Source organism: Hydra viridissima, unplaced genomic scaffold (assembly GCF_058129835.1).
Source record: "Hydra viridissima isolate aposymbiotic clone 2 unplaced genomic scaffold, HvirCarnegie_v1 scaffold_6, whole genome shotgun sequence".
NCBI classification, from domain to species: Eukaryota; Metazoa; Cnidaria; class Hydrozoa; order Anthoathecata; family Hydridae; genus Hydra; species Hydra viridissima.
This window is the reverse complement of record NW_028324305.1, coordinates 13,279,561-13,299,251: the sequence shown is the minus strand read 5'-3', so window position 1 is coordinate 13,299,251 and position 19,691 is coordinate 13,279,561. Positions and strand designations below refer to the sequence as shown.

The 19,691-nt window shown below is 33.3% G+C and overlaps 3 protein-coding genes across 4 annotated transcripts; all 3 read right to left on the bottom strand.

The window, feature by feature from the left end:
• Positions 1-1,671: 1,671 nt before the first annotated feature.
• Positions 1,672-6,202, bottom strand: LOC145190292 (uncharacterized). 2 transcript variants are annotated; one of them, XM_090091304.1, is made up of 6 exons: positions 5,926-6,188; positions 5,531-5,561; positions 5,334-5,423; positions 5,052-5,150; positions 2,433-2,517; positions 1,674-2,064 (listed from the first exon to the last, which is right to left on the bottom strand). In XM_090091304.1, the coding sequence occupies exons 1-6, from the start codon at positions 5,994-5,996 to the stop codon at positions 1,913-1,915; spliced, it is 528 nt and encodes a 175-aa protein (XP_089947430.1). In that variant the 5' UTR covers positions 5,997-6,188; the 3' UTR covers positions 1,674-1,912. The 2 variants fall into 2 exon arrangements, with proteins under 2 accessions (XP_089947431.1, XP_089947430.1); XM_090091305.1 differs by lacking the exon at positions 5,531-5,561 and having other exon boundaries at positions 1,672-2,064; positions 5,334-5,472; positions 5,926-6,202.
• A 90-nt stretch (positions 6,203-6,292) lies between these two features.
• Positions 6,293-9,323, bottom strand: LOC145190552 (uncharacterized). The gene is made up of 3 exons (XM_090091303.1): positions 8,913-9,323; positions 8,094-8,392; positions 6,293-8,016 (listed from the first exon to the last, which is right to left on the bottom strand). Exons 2-3 carry the CDS (start codon positions 8,385-8,387, stop codon positions 6,646-6,648), a joined length of 1,665 nt encoding a protein of 554 aa, XP_089947429.1. The 5' UTR covers positions 8,388-8,392; positions 8,913-9,323; the 3' UTR covers positions 6,293-6,645.
• Positions 9,324-9,776: 453 nt separating this feature from the next.
• LOC145202230 (uncharacterized) lies at positions 9,777-12,695 on the bottom strand. The gene has a single exon (XM_080075119.2). The coding sequence runs from the start codon at positions 12,693-12,695 to the stop codon at positions 9,777-9,779; it is 2,919 nt and encodes a 972-aa protein (XP_079931245.2).
• Positions 12,696-19,691: the final 6,996 nt, after the last annotated feature.

The following is a 19,691-nucleotide window of genomic DNA, read 5'->3' as shown; positions in this document are numbered from 1 at the left end:
CTTTTTGAAAACTTTAGCTTAAAAAACTTTTTTATCCGACAGCTTCATTATACTTTTCTTTTAATCATGGACGGCACCAGGATATAATTCTCGTAAGCGGCCAAGCTCTTCTGTCAAAAATTTGAATGGATCATAATCATCAGCTTCTGCCATCTGCTGGTTTATGCACAGGCAAAAGCAGTCGAATTTAAAATATCCTGATACCAGATTTATTAAAACAATTGACGGCAGTCCTCTTTGACACAGCAAGAAGAAACAGGATCTTTGATTGCTTGAAGGATATAAATTTTTGTTAGGGGTTCGTTTTTGTCGACAGCCTTGATACATAGGTGCACAACTTTTTGATGGTAATTAGCTTTAAGGCTTCGTATTACGCCTTGATCCATGGGCTGAAGTACAGACGTGGTGTTAGGGGGAGAGGACAGTTATCCACCAGGAGCACTAAATTTCCTTTCCTAAGAGTGAAAAGAAGAGTTAACTTTTTTACCAATTCGGTAAAAAAGTTAACCAATGATTTTTAGCTAATTCCGATATGTGCAAGGGAGTTGTTTGATGTACTTAAAACATCGTGGGTTTTTAGATTTACTGATAACAAACATGGCTAATTTTTCTTCCGTTGCACTTTCTGCCACGACTGCAAGTTTTACTAACTTTTCCCCGGAACATCTCTCTCGTGATAGATGGTACGTTTTTTTTTTCAATTAGAAATATATATATATATATATATATATATATATATATATATATATATATATATATATATATATATATATATATATATATATATATATATATATATTTCTAATTGAATATGACGCTTTTTATGATTTTTAGAATTTATTTCAAAAATTAGATCGAAGCAAGAAGAGCTACGAAAGAGAATTAGTGGCAATAAATTGAGAAAAAAATTCAAGACGGACCATCTATAACATAATCAAGCGTGCTAAAAACAATTCTGGTCATGAAAGAGTCAAAGAAAGCGATCCTGAATAATAAAAATGAATAAAAAAGAAAGTCAAGCGGCTTAAGGATATGTTCGACTACTATGATGGAGTTTCACAACGGCGGGAACGGCTCGGAAGTTCAAATGTTGTCCAACAGTTATCAATTATGCGTTGAAAACTAAGACAACCATCATTTGCCACAAGAAGAAAAAGATACCAAACGAACGGAGACTCAACAAGAGCTAATTCGTATCTACTGCGATAGGTTGTATCGAAAACTTCAAGCTAGATCGATCATCATCGTCAAAAAATGTTTTTTCACTTTGGTGCATGTACTATCAATAGTAATAACAATTTTTAATCAAGCAACATTGTAGAAACTCTTGCCAGCGTACCAATTGCTATGTTTGAGTAAAAGATTTTCATTTAGCTGTGTTTTTCTGACAAAGAGGTGTCACAGCCCTATTTCGCTCCGGCAGGTCTAGGAGTTAACCAATACTTTTACCTAGAGCAATTTATAAAAAAGCGACTGGATCCTTTCGAAGAAAAAAATAATTCTGATGGCCAGTATCTATTCTGGCCTGATCTGGCAAGTGCCTGTTACGTCAAAACAATGGTTTCATACTTTGACGAAAAAAGTATTAACGATGTGACCAGTGGGGGATAATCCGCTAAACGTTCTAAACTTCGCCCAATTAAGGTTCTGAAAGGAATGATTACATTATATAATCATTTCTTTTAAAGCAAATCATTCATTGTGCAACTTCAGGTATATATATATATACATTTATATAATTGCGCTACCTATAAAAAAATATCTATTTTTTGAGTAACCATTATGATTAGGCGTGGGCTCCTTGATTCTCTTTTAAGCAGAAAAGTGTGAACATCTAAGTCTTGAGTCGATATTTAACTTACGGTTTGAGTTGGTTACATCAAACGATGTTTTTACTTCGAGGCTTAAACATTTAATACACGTGGTCAGTCTTTTCTGAGTAATCCTGAATTAATTGTACCACCCGTGGAACTATAAACCAAACTCCGAGTGCATTTAAAATAACACTGAACACAATTATTTTCCACGTTGCGATAGAACAACCAAGATAAAGACGGTTTACTACTAAAAAATGTAAGCAAAAAATAATGAATTTTTAAGAAAATCATCTCACAAATTAGCAATTACTTTGAGAAAGATGTTACTTAGTTGATGAGCAGTTTAAATCGCGGTAGGAATAAATATTGCTAAAGAACTTTACAATTAAAGGATTATTTTAAAACGAAATTTGCAACAGGATATTTTGAATTCAAACTATTCTCAGCAATAGTCTTGCATTTTTAACAACCTCTTTTCTATATGTAAATCAAATCATTGCGAAAATTATCCTTTTTAAGGTCCGTAATATATTTAGAAAATATGAGATTTTTAAAAACACGAAGAAAAAAAATTACAATACAAGAAAAAAAAAAAAAAAGACGAAAGAATTATACTTATGTTAAACCAGACAGGATCAGACAATCTTTCGATGAATAGAGGAACACCTGTTCTATATGCGGTAACTTTAACATAGCATACCTAAACAATTCAAACATAAAACTTTAGCCAAATGAATTTTTTTTAAAAATACGTTGTGTGATGTGAATTGTCTCTTAATCCGTTGTGACAATTTTCTGCAAATCATACATACATAAATAACACAGGTCAACAAAAAAAAAAAACTTTACTGGTGTCCAAAATATTTTAATGAATTTGGGGTATTTTTGGGGTGCTGATTCTGAGTATGCTATCAGTTTTGCCAGATTGGCTCAAGTTTTTGATATTTTTGGTATCTTATTTATAGCACTTGTTGGTAAATGCGACGCATCATCTCATTAATTTCTTGGGATTAGTACTTGAACTGAGCAGTTCTCAATATAGTTTTTTGTTAATTAGTGTTCTAAAAGTTTGTTCATAGCTTGATTTTTGCACTAACTTTATGTTGTTGTCTGTTTTCCAGTGAAAAGCATGAACTTATCAAGAAGAAGTTGTCTTAACGATCCAGACTCATTCTGTTACATTTGTGGTGAATATACACTGCAAAAACATAGAAGAAACATAATATGCTTCATAAAAAAAGTTTATTTGGCCTATTTTGGGGTTATGCTTGGGGACCAAGACAAGTCTTGGGCACCACACATAGTGTGCAAAGCATGTATCGAATTATTACGAAAATGGAGCAAAGGACAAAGAAAAAGCTTCAAATTTGGTGTTCCAATGGTGTGGAGAGAGCAAAAAAATCATCATGATGACTGTTATTTCTGTGCAGTGCAAGTGCAAGGATTCAATAAGCATAAGAAACAAAAATGGGAGTATCCTAACATGGAATCTGCAAGAAGGCCTGTCCCTCATTGTGAAGATGTGCCTGTACCTGTGTTTACCATGTTACCTGACCTTCCCCCACCTGATGATGATGAAATGCAGGGTATGGAGCTAAGCATTAGTTCTGGAAGTGAACCAGAATATGAAGGAAGTTTCAGAACACCTACGCAATTTACCCAAGGAGAGCTCAACGATCTAATAAAAGACCTCAACCTCTCAAAAAGTGCATCTGAACTTTTAGCTTCAAGGCTAAGTGAAAAAAATTGTCTGACGCCTGGAACTAAAATTACATCTTACAGGACCAGAGAAGAAGCACTTCTTCAATTTTTCTGTGAAGATGACCTACTTGTATATTGTAAGGATATTGCTGGCCTAATGCTGCAAATGGGTTTACAAGTATATCGTCCTGAAGACTGAAGGCTTTTCATAGATAGTTCTAAAAGGAGTTTGAAATGTGTTTTGTTGAACAATGGCAATCAGTGTGCATCTCTTCCAGTAGCTCACTCAACTAAACTTGCAGAACAATACAAAAATGTCAAAATGGTCTTGGAGAAACTGTGCTACCATGTACATTCGTGGCTGATATGTGTTGATTTAAAAATGGTCAACTTTTTACTTGGACAGCAAAGTGGATACACAAAGTATCCTTGCTTCATCTGCATGTGGGATAGTAGAGCAAAACATCAGCACTGGGAGAAACTGAATTGGCCTCCAAGGGACACCTTGACAGTAGGAGCATCAAACATAGTGAACGAACCTTTGGTGGACAGGGAAAAAATCATTCTACCACCACTTCACATAAAGTTAGGATTAATGAAGCAGTTCGTAAAGGCATAAGACAAAGATGGCAATTGCTTCATGTACATCTGCAGATCTTTCCCTGGTCTTAGTAGCAAAAAATTGAAGGCAGGAATCTTTAATGGTCCTCAAATTCGCAAACTCATTAAAGATTCAAATTTTCCTAAGGAAATGAATGACATTGAAGCTGCTGCATGGTGTAGTTTTGTGTTGGTAGTGAAGAACTTCTTGGGAAATAAAAAGGCAGACAATTATGAAGAACTGGTACAAAACATGCTATTGAGATTTAGAAATCTGGGTGTACACATGAGCATTAAATTGCATTATCTTCACAGTCACTTGGACAGATTTCCAGAAAACCTTGGAGATTTTAGCGAAGAACAAGGGGAGAGATTTCATCAGGATATTATGGTGATGGAGGAAAGGTACCAAGGCAGATGGGACAGACATATGATGGCTGATTACTGCTGGAATCTACAGCGTGACTGCCTGAATAGCTCACATAGAAGAAAATCATATAAAAAGCGCTTTTCCAGCAATTAAATGTCTCCTATCTTTCATGTCTTGTTCATTTTTGAAGATTACTTTCTAAAACTAGTTAAAATAAACTAAAATCAACATTTATTTTGGTAAATTTATTGTATTCATGACAATATCAATAAAGTTAATGCGCGTGTAGCAAATTACGTCTTTTTTTTTACACATTTCACGAAAAATCTCAAAAACTTGAGCCAATCTGGCAAAACTGATGACATTCAGAATCAGCACCCCAAAGTTACCCTAAATTCGTTGAAATATCTTTGGCCCCAAAAATGCTGTTGACCTGTGTAATTTGCGAAAGAACAGATTTGGTTAAGTTGCACATTGCTTAGTAATTATCTTTACATGCCAAATAACCTTAGATGCTAACAGAGAAGGAGGGGAACAATTGGAGCATTTACCACAAAACTTACGTTGTGCTGAGCATTAAACTGCAGTTGCTCAACATTCAGAAGCTTTCTTGAAGAAAAAGATTCTTCCGTTCCGACATCAATAACAAAATCAGTGGGAATCTTTAAAAAAAGAAAACAAAAAACAAGTTAAAACACACGTGAAACTTTTATTTAGCAAAGTTACCACGCCAATTAACTGACATTTTCTTGTCTAATATATTTTTTAACATATTAATATAACAATATTAAATATTATAAATATAATTTTTATAACTTACAACATTACTTACAACAATAACTTACGACAGAAGGATAAGATACTCGAACTTCATAACGAGCACCAACTAGAAGATTGTCTACCTTGTAGTGTTTTGAACCTTTGTCTTTTAATTCCTTCAACAGATGATAGTATATCATAAATGTAAGTATTCATGACATTTGCCTAATATGAGATCATGAAGAACTTTAATGAAAGATGTAATTAAAAACAAATAACCAACCTGATTATATAATGTCTCATCCACAATAAGTCTAGTTAAAGGAATCAAATGCTTTTAGTTTTTCGTAAACAAATTTAGTATTTATAGCATTTCAATAACTTGATAAACATTTGATGGTAAAAAATAAATCTATATAAAATTTTACATGTGACTAAAAAAAAGATTTTAACAACTATAATTGACACAGAAGTTTTTTTTTAACTTAGTGTTTCAGTTCTTAAGTCTGTTTATCATTAGTTTTTAGGTCAAGTTTATCTAATGCTGAATGTTCTGTTTGTTTCATGTGATTTGTTCTTGTCATGTCATGAGGGTTCAAAGAGTTTCAGTGTGCTATTTTAACTGTCCTTAAGTTTCACCAAGTTGCTCATCATTTTTAAGTTACAAATAATACTTACTGATGTAAGCAGCTGCCAGCCAAAAAAATAGAGAAACCAATAAGACATTGAAACAACATTTTCCTTGGCATAAAAAAATCAACTTTGTATAAAACTAAATTGAGAGATATGTAAACTGTTGAATTTGGAGGCTACCTCATAAATGTAAAGCACTTGATACTTTAAAAGATTCTTACAAAGACTTGTTTTTAGTAGTAATCAGGCTTAAAGTTTAGCAACAAGACAGAATTCTTTTAATTAGTTTCATTAACAATAATATCATTCAAAAAGTGATACTATTTGCAAGAAATTTACAACAAGACTTTTTGTTGAAAATAAATTATTGAATTAACGATAGTTTTACTAACATTAATACATTTAAATATTACTATAAACTGATATAAATTTTATATATAGATATAAAATATAGTAATCATATGATCTAAATAAAGTCTATATTATTTAAAGTAAAATAAGGTTTATAGTATTTAAAGATTTTACTCATGTGTTATAAATAATCTTTTAAAATACAGGAATAAATAGCAAAATTAAAAGCTTCATAAAACTGAAATTAAAATTCAAAAAACCTAAAATCCTGGAAAAATTAAAACAACAATAATGGTTCTACACAACTCCATTGCATATTGAATAGTGAAAAAAAGTTCAAAACAAAGTCACAATTTAAAACATGATGTTCAAAACTTATTATTGATTGAAAAAAAAAAAAAATCGAAGAATACATTAATGAATAAAGAAAATATCATTTAAAATTTCACAATCATCTATTGTCTTTTCCTTTGATTCACATCTTTTTAAACTTATGTTCTGAGTTTGTCGATTCTGCAATCTCAATGTATCTGATATTTCTAATTTAGAGTTTTGGAAAAATCTATTAGGGTTAACATTTTTAATGCTAAAACAGTTTACATTAGTTGATAAAGGTGTTGCAGGCTGAAGTATGTACTGTTTAGATTTAGTGTGATTTTCTTTTTTGAAAAATGCTTTAGAAAAGTGATTATCAGAAAGTTTTTCAGTAAGATTTTTATCTTTGTCACTTTCTTCGCAATATTCAATAAGCTTCAGAACATCTTGTGAGTTACTTTGTCTTTGCTTTTTTTTAGTAAAACTCTTATTAGAAATGGTGCAATTAAAACAATCTTCTTGCTGTTGTATTGAAGGAACTTGGGATGAATCTAAAACACTGATATGTTTCGATCTTAAAGGATATTTAGTTTTGTACAGCAAACTCTCTTTGCTGTGCAAATCTAAATACCATTCATTTGGATTGTTTATCTGTATAGAAACTTCTTTTTTATCATTGGCTGAACAAGATGTACTTGCAGATACTGTACTAACATTATTGGGATTTTTTTCTGCTAAAAATTTTACTTCATTCGATAATTTATATTTATTTACATGAGTATCATGTGTTATACCACTATCACTGCTACTTTCTGAGAATTTTTTTTCAGTGTTTATCTTTTGATTTACTAAATATTCATCAAGTTTATTTTTCTTTATGGTTTGAGAATCATGTGACTTTAAATCTAAACTACACTTCAGAGTTGCACTTTCACTATCTTTGTTGATAATTGGTGACATGTAATTAATTGGTGACATAGAATTAATTCTTGCTTTTGTATTAAGCTGTTGCAGTACAATAGACTCCTGAAGTTTTTGAAGTTGTTCAATCTGGTCTTGCAGTCGTTTTTGCTGCAGATCGAACTGTTTTTGTTGTTCATAAAAAACTTCTCCCAACCAAGCATTTTCATCAGGATAGATAACTTTACTATTTTGCTCTTTATTTTCATTACTTTTTTCCATATTACTTTTAAAATTAGACACCTCCGAAATGCTTGATTCAGACAGAGATTTTCTTGGATGTGGATTTCCACTTTCCTGTGTATTTCTCAAATTTTCTACATTTTTTTCATGCAACTCATATTCTAACAACTTTTCCTTTAACACATTTTGATTTCTGATTGATATTTGCTTTTCATAATCAAGCTTTTGAAGCTTTTCCTCAAAATCTTTTTTTACATTCTGCAGTTCATTTAAAGCTCTTTCTTTCTCTTCACCATATTTTGCAAGTTCTTTTATCAAATTTGTTATCTAAATATATAGAGGCAGTTTTAATAAAATAAAATTTTGTTGCGATTTTTTTATTAGTAATAAATCTTATGGTTTACCTTAATCTTGTCTTCTTTACAGAGATCTTTTAAAGTACATTCCTTCCTAAACTTCTTGTCTGGGTCAGAGTCAATTTTAGTAGATGAATTTGGTTGCACTTGAGGCTTTATTAATTCAATTCTTTTAGTAACTTTTTTTTGTAAAGGCTTCTTTTCAACTTGCACATGTGTAGAATTGATTATTTTGTTACTTTCTTGGTATGGCAAACCAAGCATTGCATTGCGTATAGAAAAATCTTCTTTTTTCCAGTACACATTAGCATGAGAATGTGAAAAATCTCCTTTTTCATTCATTCTATCTATAAATTGAGTACCAAAAATATAGTTATTAAAATCGTGTAGGTTTAAGATTATTAAAGTGTAAAAGTGTAATCACTTGTTTGATATTATTTTACTTATAACGTATTTGTATATCAAATATATTTTATGAGATATAAACTTTTAAATTGCTCTATTATAACTGATGGAAATACAAAATCTCAGGCTTAAAGGTCAAATGGTGTAGTATAGGTTTAGACTCTAGCTTAAGCCTGGTTTCTTGTAAAGACTCGCTTTTTATGTCATTTTAATTATCTTAAACTGTTAGTTACAAGGGAAATAATGATTATTGATTTAAAATGCTTTGAATATAGAATTACTTTTGCATGCAGGTTTTGAAATTTTTACTTAAAAACTTATTAAAAAAACGCTAAATAGAAAAAATTAACTTTTCTCTGGTGGCTATGTGGACCTATAGGACAAAATACCCCTCTCTAAATATTTTAAAATTTAGCTCTTGATGTAATTTCCACACAACGTTTTAGAAAAAAAATATCTTACTGGCTTGAAACAATCTCTGAAAAAGTATTCGCACATTTTAATTGAAAATCTTCAAATTTACTGGCAAACATAAACTGAAGTTGTTTTATTCTGAAAATTATTTAAAAAAGAATTCATTTAGCGTTTAAAACTGCAAAGGTTTTTGGCATAACAAATTTACATTTATAAAATAAGTTTTATGGATTTAACTCAAATAGCAATTCGAAGCAATCTTTAAAGAGGGTTGAAACAAAATATTATGAGGTATGTGAGGCATGGTAGTTTTTTTCTGGAATCAAAAAAAATGTTTTAAGTTTGAATTATTTATAAAGTCTGATATTGTCGTGAATAACGTCTTCAATATGCAATTAGCGTGTGTGTAGGTATTAAAGTATGTAAAGTGTTAAATGTGTGTGGGTGTTAATGTACGTAGTTGTTAATGCATGTAGGTCCATGGACGTATAAGAGATGGACGTGCAACTCATTGTTTTACATCAAAGAGGCCGCAGAAATCAGCGAGCCATGCGAGTTTCCGACAAACTTTAAATTTTTACACGTCAACAAAAAAATCTATTAAAATGGCTGCCCACAGTTTTAAAACAGAAACTCTGATCACATGGTATTAGTTTAAACTTTGTAGTTTTTTCTCGCAATCAACAAGTCACTAAATAGCAATAATTTTCTCTTCTCACTAACTCTCACTTTTTTACAAATTTTCTCCTTTATATATACCCCATGCTTTTCCCAAAATATCCTTCCACAAACCGTCATAAATCACCACAAACACATATTTACAATTCTTATTGGTAAATCTATTAAAGCTATTAAATCCCTAACGTCATCAAATGTTCTAGAACTTTCCGAAATTACACTCCTCCTTGATCCTTACGGATCATCCAAATAGTAATCAAGGTATTTCGAAGGCATGCGCCGTTCCCGACCACTCCGTCGCAAAAGCATGTCGATTTCTTGGGGTCTATCTTCAGCGTCGATATTTTCCTCGTTCGTCTCTAATACATCTTTAATTGGATCTCCTTGGTTTTCAGCGTCCACTTGATCAGTTTCAACATTCATCTCTACTTCCTCATCAGGGATAATGTAGGGCTGAGTATCAGTTCGAGGTCTAACATGTTTCACATGACGTGGAATGCCGTTCACTTCTACGGTTTGGTTTAACGCATTCCGAGTTACCGTAGCTGGTTGCCACTTTGTATGGCACCTCGCATTTGGTGGTTTCAGCCAGACTTTATCGCCAATTCGAAATCTCTCGTTCAGGACATTTCGTACAGGAAGATTCTCTTTTTTCAATCCTTTCACACCAATGGGGTAGCTGTATATTTTGCCCATCAGGCTTGCACCATTTTTGTCGGCTGAGACATTGTACCAATATAGTGCTTCCGGTATCGACATTTTTGATCGTTCTGCTATTCTCTTGATCGTACGGTGGTTTCTTTCCACAATTCCATTTCCTTCAGGATAATAAGCGGCTCTATATCTAATTTGCACTCCCCAACTATCAAGGAAACTCCTTATCTCTTTAGTCTTAAATGTTGGCTCATTGTCAGTTAATATCTCAGACGGTGCTCCACGTTCACAAAAAACAAGACGGAGTATTCGGACTATGGCAACACTTCCGTATGAGCTCGATAATTGTCGCCACAACGCGTATTTTGAAGGTCCACAATCAATTAGACTCAAAAACTTGTCAGTGCCATAATGCGTGATATCCATGGCCAATCTCTCCCAGTTTCCTTTAACATCCAATTTTCCTTTTTCCCACCGTATTGGCGCTGGATCTATTGACTGACATGGTTCGCAATTTTTTATCACACTTCGAACATCGTTTTCAGTAGCAGTCGGAATTGTTTTACGAACAAAGTTTAACGTTCGATTCACTCCAAAATGTCCAGTTCTTTTGTGTATATTGGAAATAGCTTCAGCCTTCGTAGCTGCGACTCCCATGCAACTATTCCGACACTCTGGCACAGTCAGTTTGTTGAGCCATCTGCTGCGAACTCTAGTTAATGCGTCGGCCAAATTATCTTTAGAAGGAATGAGTTTCACCTCGACGCTAACATCGTATTCTTCAATTAGTTGTTGCAACACGCTCAGTCTTCTTCGAATCAGCATTTCCCCCGTCGCTTTTGATCTCAACCTTGATTTTCCCGTAAGGGCGTCAGAAACCCAGTGGTACACAGTCACGGAATCGGTAAAAACAGTCACTTTCTTCAGCTTCCACATCAGAGCCATATTCATTCCCCGTATCACAGCGTCTAGTTCTGCCATGTTTATATGAACATCAGACGTTTCTTTTCGCAGCCATGTTGCATCCTCCACAGTAGTCTCCCCAACTTGAATAAGAGCACCAATCGCTAAAGAACTGGCATCAACCCACACTTTTCCCTCATCACCACGCACAGCCCAATCACCACAAGCAGGCTCGCAGCGTTCCACCTCAGCAAATACTTCCTGAAGCACCCACTTAACGTTCTCATCACAAACATCATCGTCCCAACCCGTCGTCAGACTGACAGCTTTCCTCTTCAAGAGACTACAAATCACTCGCAACCAACCACACACGGGTAAATGTCCTACCAACTGTCCACAGATTGAAAACACAACTCTCCTGGTTAACTTTTGCGAGATAGCATCAACTCGATTCCCTCTGGACCACATCAGTTTGTTACCAACCTTGCGCACACACAATCCTAACACACGAACTCCATTATCATCAATCTGCTCACCATCTTTACTCTCTAAACCATATTTCAAAAAATGCCTCTTGACATAATCAAGACTCACCACACTTTCGTCTACGAAATTGTCGTCTACATAAGCGGACGTTCCCCTCTTCACTAATTCGTCTTGATCAATGACGGCACTCACAACGGATTTCATGATCATTGGCGCAACATTCAATCCGAAACCAAGTCGTGTCAAGCAATACCTTTTATTTCGAAACACCACTGTTTGGAACGGCCAAAGAGATTTATCAGTTTTTAGTTGAAGATAAGCCTTGCGTAAATCGATGATTGCTGGTTTGTTACCCATCCTTCTCCATTCTCTAAGCTTTTCGACACACACATCTGCATCTCTCGTGTATGCCTCAATTAAATCGTTAGCTTCTCTCCAGTCTAGAACAGGTCGGATTTTGTTGTCTTTGTTTCTCTGAATGACAGCCATTAACGGAATCTGCCTTTTGGGCGGCCCCAATTCATTTTCGTTGTACTCTAACAGCCATTTCCGATCAATCCATTCCTGTAGTTCGTTTTCATAGTCTGCTCTAGCGTATTGTGGAATTCCGTACTGTGCCACTTTATTATACAATCGGTTGGGGCCTTCTCCATCTCTCCATTTCCATTTGACTCTCCATTCAGCACCATTAAAAACTGCTTCATGATCTTTCTTTTTTATTTCGATTTTCTTGACTTTGTTCTTGTTCAAAGCCGTTGCTCCACAGTAACTTAATCCGAACTTCGCTTTTCCCAAAGGAGAGATGGATACTCCTCCTAGTAACTTAATGGAACTCATTCCAAGCATCATATCGACTCCAAACGGTTGGAAATCCACTAAAATAACCTGATCACGTGCTTTAATGCCATCAACCTCAAGAATCACGACCGCTGACCCAGTGCACTGATGAACCTTTCCTTCAAACGTTACTACCTTTTGAGAGTTTGAGTACCTACATTGACTTCTGGGCAGGAATTTTTTATTCAAAATTGTCTTCGAACACCCTGTGTCTACTAACGCTGTCGCAACCATACCGTTAACTTTCAAACGAATAACAGATAATGCGCTCATTCCACCGATGTTCAGGAGCGAGGTAGCGCAGATACCTCGCTCCTGCAATCGTTTCCCTGCAGCTTCCAGCATTTCGATGCAATGTGTCCTTCCTCGCCACATTTAAAACATCTAACAGTCTTCGGAGACAAGCTCTTCGCAAGCGAACAGTTCTTTGCAATGTGATTCAAACCTTTACAGTTGTAACACACTAACGCAGTTTTTGTAGCATGGCGTCTAGACACAGCGCCAACAGCATCACTGTCAATCACATTTGCACAGTTCATAGCAGCTCTCACTCTGGGTAACATTTTATCAATCGGGTCCATTACGGCTCGAAATCTTGATGATAAGACTTCTGGCAAACCCACAACAAACGCCAAACGCACAGACTCCTCTGGTAATTTAGCTAGATAGGCTAATCGTCTTAAATCAGCTAAAAACACGTCAACTTTTTCTTCGTCACATAATTTTCGTTTTGTGAATAGTTCATATGCAGTGTAGGCATCTATAGAAAACGCCGCTAATAACACACGCTCGACTTCCACTACATCTTTTTTGACTTCCGCGGTTAAAGCATCGTACACTGCATAAGCAGCTTCTCTGAGAAGAATCGGAAAAAGTAGTTCAAGCTTTAAGTTCTGAATTTCAGCAATCACTTTTGTTCGTTGAATCCAAACAGCAGCATCCGAAGTGCCATCATACGTTTCAAACATATCAAACAATCTCATACTTGGTTCCATGGCCCGGTTAGCTTGTAGTTTTTTCTCGCAATCAACAAGTCACTAAATAGCAATAATTTTCTCTTCTCACTAACTCTCACTTTTTTACAAATTTTCTCCTTTATATATACCCCATGCTTTTCCCAAAATATCCTTCCACAAACCGTCATAAATCACCACAAACACATATTTACAATTCTTATTGGTAAATCTATTAAAGCTATTAAATCCCTAACGTCATCAAATGTTCTAGAACTTTCCGAAATTACAAACTTTTATAGCATTTGTTTAATAAGACTGTTCAGGGTAAAGTAACTACTTCACGCGTTGACAAATTATTAAACAAATTACTAAACAAATTACACCAAGGTAAAGGAAATTTATGTCGGCACGAACAGATTTCATCATTTTTCCAAGATAAACATTTGTAAATTTGGGTACTTTTTTCGTGTAAACAATAATAAAATAGACCTGTAAGGATAATTTTAAAATGACTAAAAAAGTATAACGAAATATAAAAAAGCTGAAGTAAAATTTTTTGTTAAACTCTGGTTTCATTCAACTCCTTGGTCCTTCATTCACCAGCCTTAATTTTGTGTATTTTTTGAGCATTTTTTTGCCTCGAATACACTATAAGCTCACACCTGCCCGGAGAGCCTCAAAACATAAAAGTCATGCTCAAAAATAAAACCAATTGGGTTTGGTAGCCCATGCATCCATGTTTCAAAAAACAAAATAATTGAAATCATCTGCCTACGTCCAAGGAAAAAAAAAGACTTCAATTTTTTGGATTTTTTTGTTCCTTGCTTCATCGCCCGGAGTCTATACATAGAGGCTTTAAAAATAAAAAATTAAGCCATCAGTCAATCTGTAGGAAATCTTTGTTACTTTGAACTTGTCACCCATTTGACCTTACTTTTAATGGAAAAGATTTCTTTGATCACCATTTTTTCTTTGAATTTGAATCATTTCTAAACTTAAAACACTGTCGCAAAATAAAAAAACTATTAAAATAGTGTCTATAATTAAACTTTGGCAAAGGCTGTTTCAAAACTCTAAATATAGGTTGTATTTACTGTGGGGTTTTTTTTACAAATTACAATTAGGGGAAAACCTTAATGAATGGGACGATTATTGAATGGGACAAACTCAGATTCTTATAGAAGCATCGATGTAAGGATATTCAAATTCCTGTTACAAAGAGTGATAGAAACAAGAACTCAACTGACCGACTCATCCATCCTATTGCTCTATGACCGTAATGACAATGGATGTTATTGTGTTTTCGAATGTAAAAAGTAATTTTTAAAAATGTTTTTTTTTTCTGATTTTGCAGCAATTTTTGAAGTTATGGAAAATAAAATTCCATGCTTAAATAGATAGCAGTCTCTAGTACTACAGTGAGTAAAACATTCAAGCTTGGTTAATGGTGTTTTTGGTGTGACTAATCATTTTTGGATAAAGTGATGCGCTTATTGAATGGGACAAAGTACTACCTATTGAATGAATTTAATAAAGTATTATTTACAGCTCAGCAGAGGGATACTGCAGTCCATTACTTTTATCCCCATGGGTAATGGGTATTATTTACACACTTTTACACTGCAATATTTTACTTAAATAAAACATTCCAATTCAAAAAAATTCTTTCGAATCGAACCGATATTATTTTTACGGATTAATACGGATTCAGAATAAAAAATGCTTTAGAAATAAGATTCATTTTTATTTATTTATAATATTCAAATATAGAATGAAACGAAATGATTTCCTTGTTAAGAAGTAAAAAAGACAAAAACACACTGAAAGTTAATCATTTTCCAAATTCATTTCCTGGCCACACAATGTCTTGAATTTTACTGAGTTGCTTAGTGTTTTCTTTCATATATACCAACATCTCAACCTTTGAGATTGAAAGATTGGTTCTTCTAGAGCTGTATATATTCCCTGCTGTTGAGAAAACTCTTTCAGATGTTGATGATGCAGCAGGTATACAGAGGTTTTTTCTGGCCAGCCTTGACATTATTGGGTAAATATACTGGTTTTGTTTCCAGAATTCCAGTACATTTGTATTTGCTGGAGCTGGTTTTGAATTCAAATACCCCTCAATTTTAGCCTTGCATTTTGCCTTGTTTTCCTCCACATTGTTGAAGAACTCCCAAGTATTAGACAGCTTAGGCATCTGAAAAGAAAAAAAAAGTGAAATAAAAAAAATGAAACGAATCGGATTAAGTTTGCCATATCGGATCGGACGAATATTTCGGATTATTTATTGAATTTAAAATCCACAAAAACGGATCAGATTGTTAATAAGGATTACTTTTCGGATTAAAAATTCGAAAACACGGATCAAATCACATTTTCGGTTTACGGACTTTTTATTGAAATATTTGCCTCAATATTTCCTTAATATTTGCCTTCATAAAACATGATTTTTTAGTTTTTGATGAATACAAACAGTTTCCGAAAAAGAACTAATTATTTATTAAGTTATTTGAAAATTTTCCTTAATATTTGTCTTAACAATAAATGATATTTTAGAGGCATGCATAAAACTTTCAATAAAAGAACTAATTATTTGCCTTAATTATTGAGATGAACGAAACAATTTTTCAAACTAGTTTTTATCTCTATTTCTATTTTTATTTCTGTTAATTACCTGACTCAAGCATATAACATTTGAACGAAGAAAAGAGCGAGTCAACCAAAACACCAGGTGGACACACAAGTTCAACGACACGAAAAATGAATAAGTCCCACCATTAATGTTTAAAATTGTTTTCGCAAACACGACTAGAAATACAATGGTATGAGTTTAATTAGTAAAGCTCTCGAAAGTTCTGTAGCCTTTCTGAGAAAAAGACTAATAAAAGAAAACTAGCTAAACCTGTTTTAAAGAATACCAGAGTCAGAAGTTAAAGCAGTACTAAACGAACTTAAAGAAAAAGAGCTCTATTGTCTGAACGAGAATTGAAAATAACATCTGCGGACAGATAGAAAAGGAACGGTTGAGAAAATCTTACGGTTTTTTTTAAGATTGAGTTTTTTTGGGAGATTTTGATGAAGTATTTTAAAGAGAGTTTTTGAAGATGCATTAAGAAAGAATTTTAAGAGATTTTGAGTAACTCTCTTTATTAGAGAATTTTAAGAGAAAAGAATTTTTAGAGATTTTAAAGAGGATTTTATGACAAAAGAATTTTGAACATTTAAAGAGAACTTTATGAGAAGAATTTAAAGAAATTTTAAAGAGAACCTTATGAGAAGAGTTGTCTAATGCTTCCTACCACGCTTCTACCATATCTGAGTCATTACACTTACATCATACATATATATCACCTAAGGAACAGAACATAAGAACACCAAAAAAATTTATTAAAAAAAAAAAACCCGCCCTCACAGAAGTTAGTTATACAATCTTGAATTTTAACTGTTAACACTTGAAATTTGACAGTTAGTTGTTAGTTAACTGTCAAATGTCAAATGTTAATTGTTAAAAAATAAGATTGCGCAACTTCATAAAGACCTGCAGTGCTGTTAATGGGTTGACCAATTATCATCCGACTATAACAACATTTTATGTTTGATGTGTTCAACTTGTATATAATTCCTCTCAAAATCAAGCCCTCACAGCTGCGGTATGAATTTGAAACCATGAGGTTCTTAACCATAGAAAATTTACCATTCTCGATGGTCGACTCACCAAACTTCCTGCGATACATGATGTTCCTGGACCCCTGATTTAACATCAAACACTCCACAATATTCTCCAACATCCTTGCTCCAACGAGTTAAGACTGTCGTGGACAAAGTATTGTCTACCGATACTTGGTCGAGCAGGAACAACGAATCGTATCAAAGAATCACGTGAATGCAAAGTACGTTCTGAAGAATGTACGTGCTTAACGTCACCCCCTTTATTGGTAAGTAACTTTAACTCGAATTAAATTAAATGTAGTCAAATTGACTGGTCATTTTTTATGTCACAGACTCACAGCACTGTGGCTCACTTGTCAAAGCTGCGAGCTTTTGGTCCAGTTTTTCAAGTTAGTCAAGTCTCGTTTATTGCTGAAAAGTCTTGGAAATTGACTATCTTTAAATCAAAATTAAAATTTGTAACTTGAAATATTTAACCAGACCCTACGACTTACAAGGCATTTTTTTTTTTTTACATTTATGGTAAAATATTAACACATTGTTGGCATGTAACGTTATATTACATTTTTTGCAATTTGTCACTTGAGAGCGGGTCATGTAAAAATACGTATCTACAGTATCGGACAAAACATGGTGGACAAACTCAAATTTAGAACAAAAGTTGATCAAAAACTAAAAAAAACTAGTAAAACAATTGAACATATTATTTTTTATGTAGTTTATTATGTTGTTAACAAAACTTAAAACTTTTGAATCATACTAAAAATCACTAAAAAAGTTTTAAAACACATTTTCCCTAACAAACTACATTTTTCTTTGGACAAAACAAGGTGGACATTCAAAAAATCGACTGAAAATTCAAAAAAATTCAAAAATTAACTTATTATTTTTCAAAAAACTTCAAAAGTTGACTTAATATTTGGTAGGACCTCCTTTACTTTTAATTACTTCTTTCATTCTTCGGGGCATAGACGCAATTAATGAGTCAACAATTCTCATATCAATCTCTCGCCAGGCCTTCTCGATTTGTTCAAATAATTCCTCACTGGTCTTCACATTTGCACGCTCAATCTTATTGTCAATTATTTCCCACAAATTTTCTATGGGATTCAAGTCAGGGCTTTGTGCAGGCCACTCCATTATGGTGATATTCTTGTCCTTGAACCATTGTTTTACAATTTTTGACGTATGTTTGGGATCATTATCCTGTTGAAAAATCCATTTTAGGGGCATCTCCCATTCAGCATGTGGTAACATAACATCTTCCATTATATCTTTGTAAACAAAGCGGTCCATAATTCCATTAATTTTGTGAATAGGACCAGTTCCTAGTGCTGAGAAACATCCCCAAACCATAGCAGACGCTCCATGCTTAACACTCTTCTTGGTATATTTAGTATTGAATCTGGTGTTCTTTGGTCTCCAGACTCGCTTCTTGCCGTCGCTTCCAAAAAGGTTATATTTTGATTCATCACTAAAAAGTATGTTTTTCCACTGGTCTACAGTCCAATTTTGGTGTGCTTTGGCAAACGCAAGTCTTAGCTTTCTATTTTTAAAGGAAGTTAGCGGTTTCTTGGCAGGCATTCGAGAAAACAATTTTGCTTCGTTAGCTCTTCGTCGCACAGTGCGATTAGAGATTTGTAGTTCAAGTTTTTCGGTTAATTTTGTGGATGACAAAAATGGATCTTTTTTAAGCTCTTTAACAATTATTCGATCTAGTCTTTGTGTTGTTTTTCTTGGACGTCCGCCCCGATGGTTTGTTTTATAGCAGTCACGAGATCCAAATGATTTGACAGTTTTGCTTACAGTCGATTTAGCTATATTATATTTTCTACAAATTTCAGCTTGACGTTTTCCGCTTTTAAAATCTTTAATAATATTTTCACGTAAAACACTTCCTAATTTGTCGTAAGCCATTTTAAGTTGCAATTTTTGCAAAATTTACCCCATATATCACGAGTTAAATCTATTTTTAGTTTAATTGAAAAAATAATTGGCCAGACGTTCCAAAATCTATTTATTATTTTAGAGTAATGTTAGGATAAAAGTGAAAACAAAAGAATGCGGTAAATTGAATAAAGACAATGAAATCTTATAAAAAAAGCTTCGTTTTGATTTGTCCACCTTGTTTTGTCCAAGGAAAAATGTAGTTTGTTGAGAAAAATGTGTTATAAATTTTTTTTGTGATTCTTAGTATGATTCAAACGTTTTAAATTTTGTTAAGAACATAATAAACTATTTAAAAATTAATATGTACAATTGTTTTACTAGTTCTTTTTAGTTTTTGATTAACTTTTGTTCTAAATTTGAGTTTGTCCACCATGTTTTGTCCGATACTGTAGTAGACTTGCAGTAGAGAGCGGGTATCGTACATATACGGATCGGTAAGTTTATTTGTTTTTGATATAGCTGTTCTAGGAAGTTATAAAAACATTATACACGTTTGGATTTCAAACGATGTAGCGTTCTTTGACATAGATTTTATTACGAAATGTAAAAAAGAAATAAATATTACTTGTGACTTTTCTCATTATTCAATATATATAATTTTAATTAAATATATATTTTTTATTAAACAATAACTATATAAATGATATAAATGGTGTAATAATATAAATACAAAACCAAAAATCGTGCATAT

What these genes read in the sequence shown, in the direction of transcription:
- LOC145190292 (XM_090091304.1), bottom strand. Translation starts at nt 5,996, where the DNA reads ATGCCAAGGAAAATGTTGTTTCAATGTCTTATTGGTTTCTCTATTTTT. An exon ending in GAGTATCTTATCCTTCTGTC is followed by an intron (nt 5,151 to 5,333) that starts GTAAGTTATTGT and finishes CTTTTTTTAAAG; the next exon opens with ATTCCCACTGATTTTGTTAT. An exon ending in TCCTGTCTGGTTTAACATAA is followed by an intron (nt 2,065 to 2,432) that starts GTATAATTCTTT and finishes TACATTTTTTAG; the next exon opens with TAGTAAACCGTCTTTATCTT.
- LOC145190552 (XM_090091303.1), bottom strand. Translation starts at nt 8,387, where the DNA reads ATGAATGAAAAAGGAGATTTTTCACATTCTCATGCTAATGTGTACTGG. An exon ending in GTAAAGAAGACAAGATTAAG is followed by an intron (nt 8,017 to 8,093) that starts GTAAACCATAAG and finishes CTATATATTTAG; the next exon opens with ATAACAAATTTGATAAAAGA.
- LOC145202230 (XM_080075119.2), bottom strand. Translation starts at nt 12,695, where the DNA reads ATGAGCGCATTATCTGTTATTCGTTTGAAAGTTAACGGTATGGTTGCG.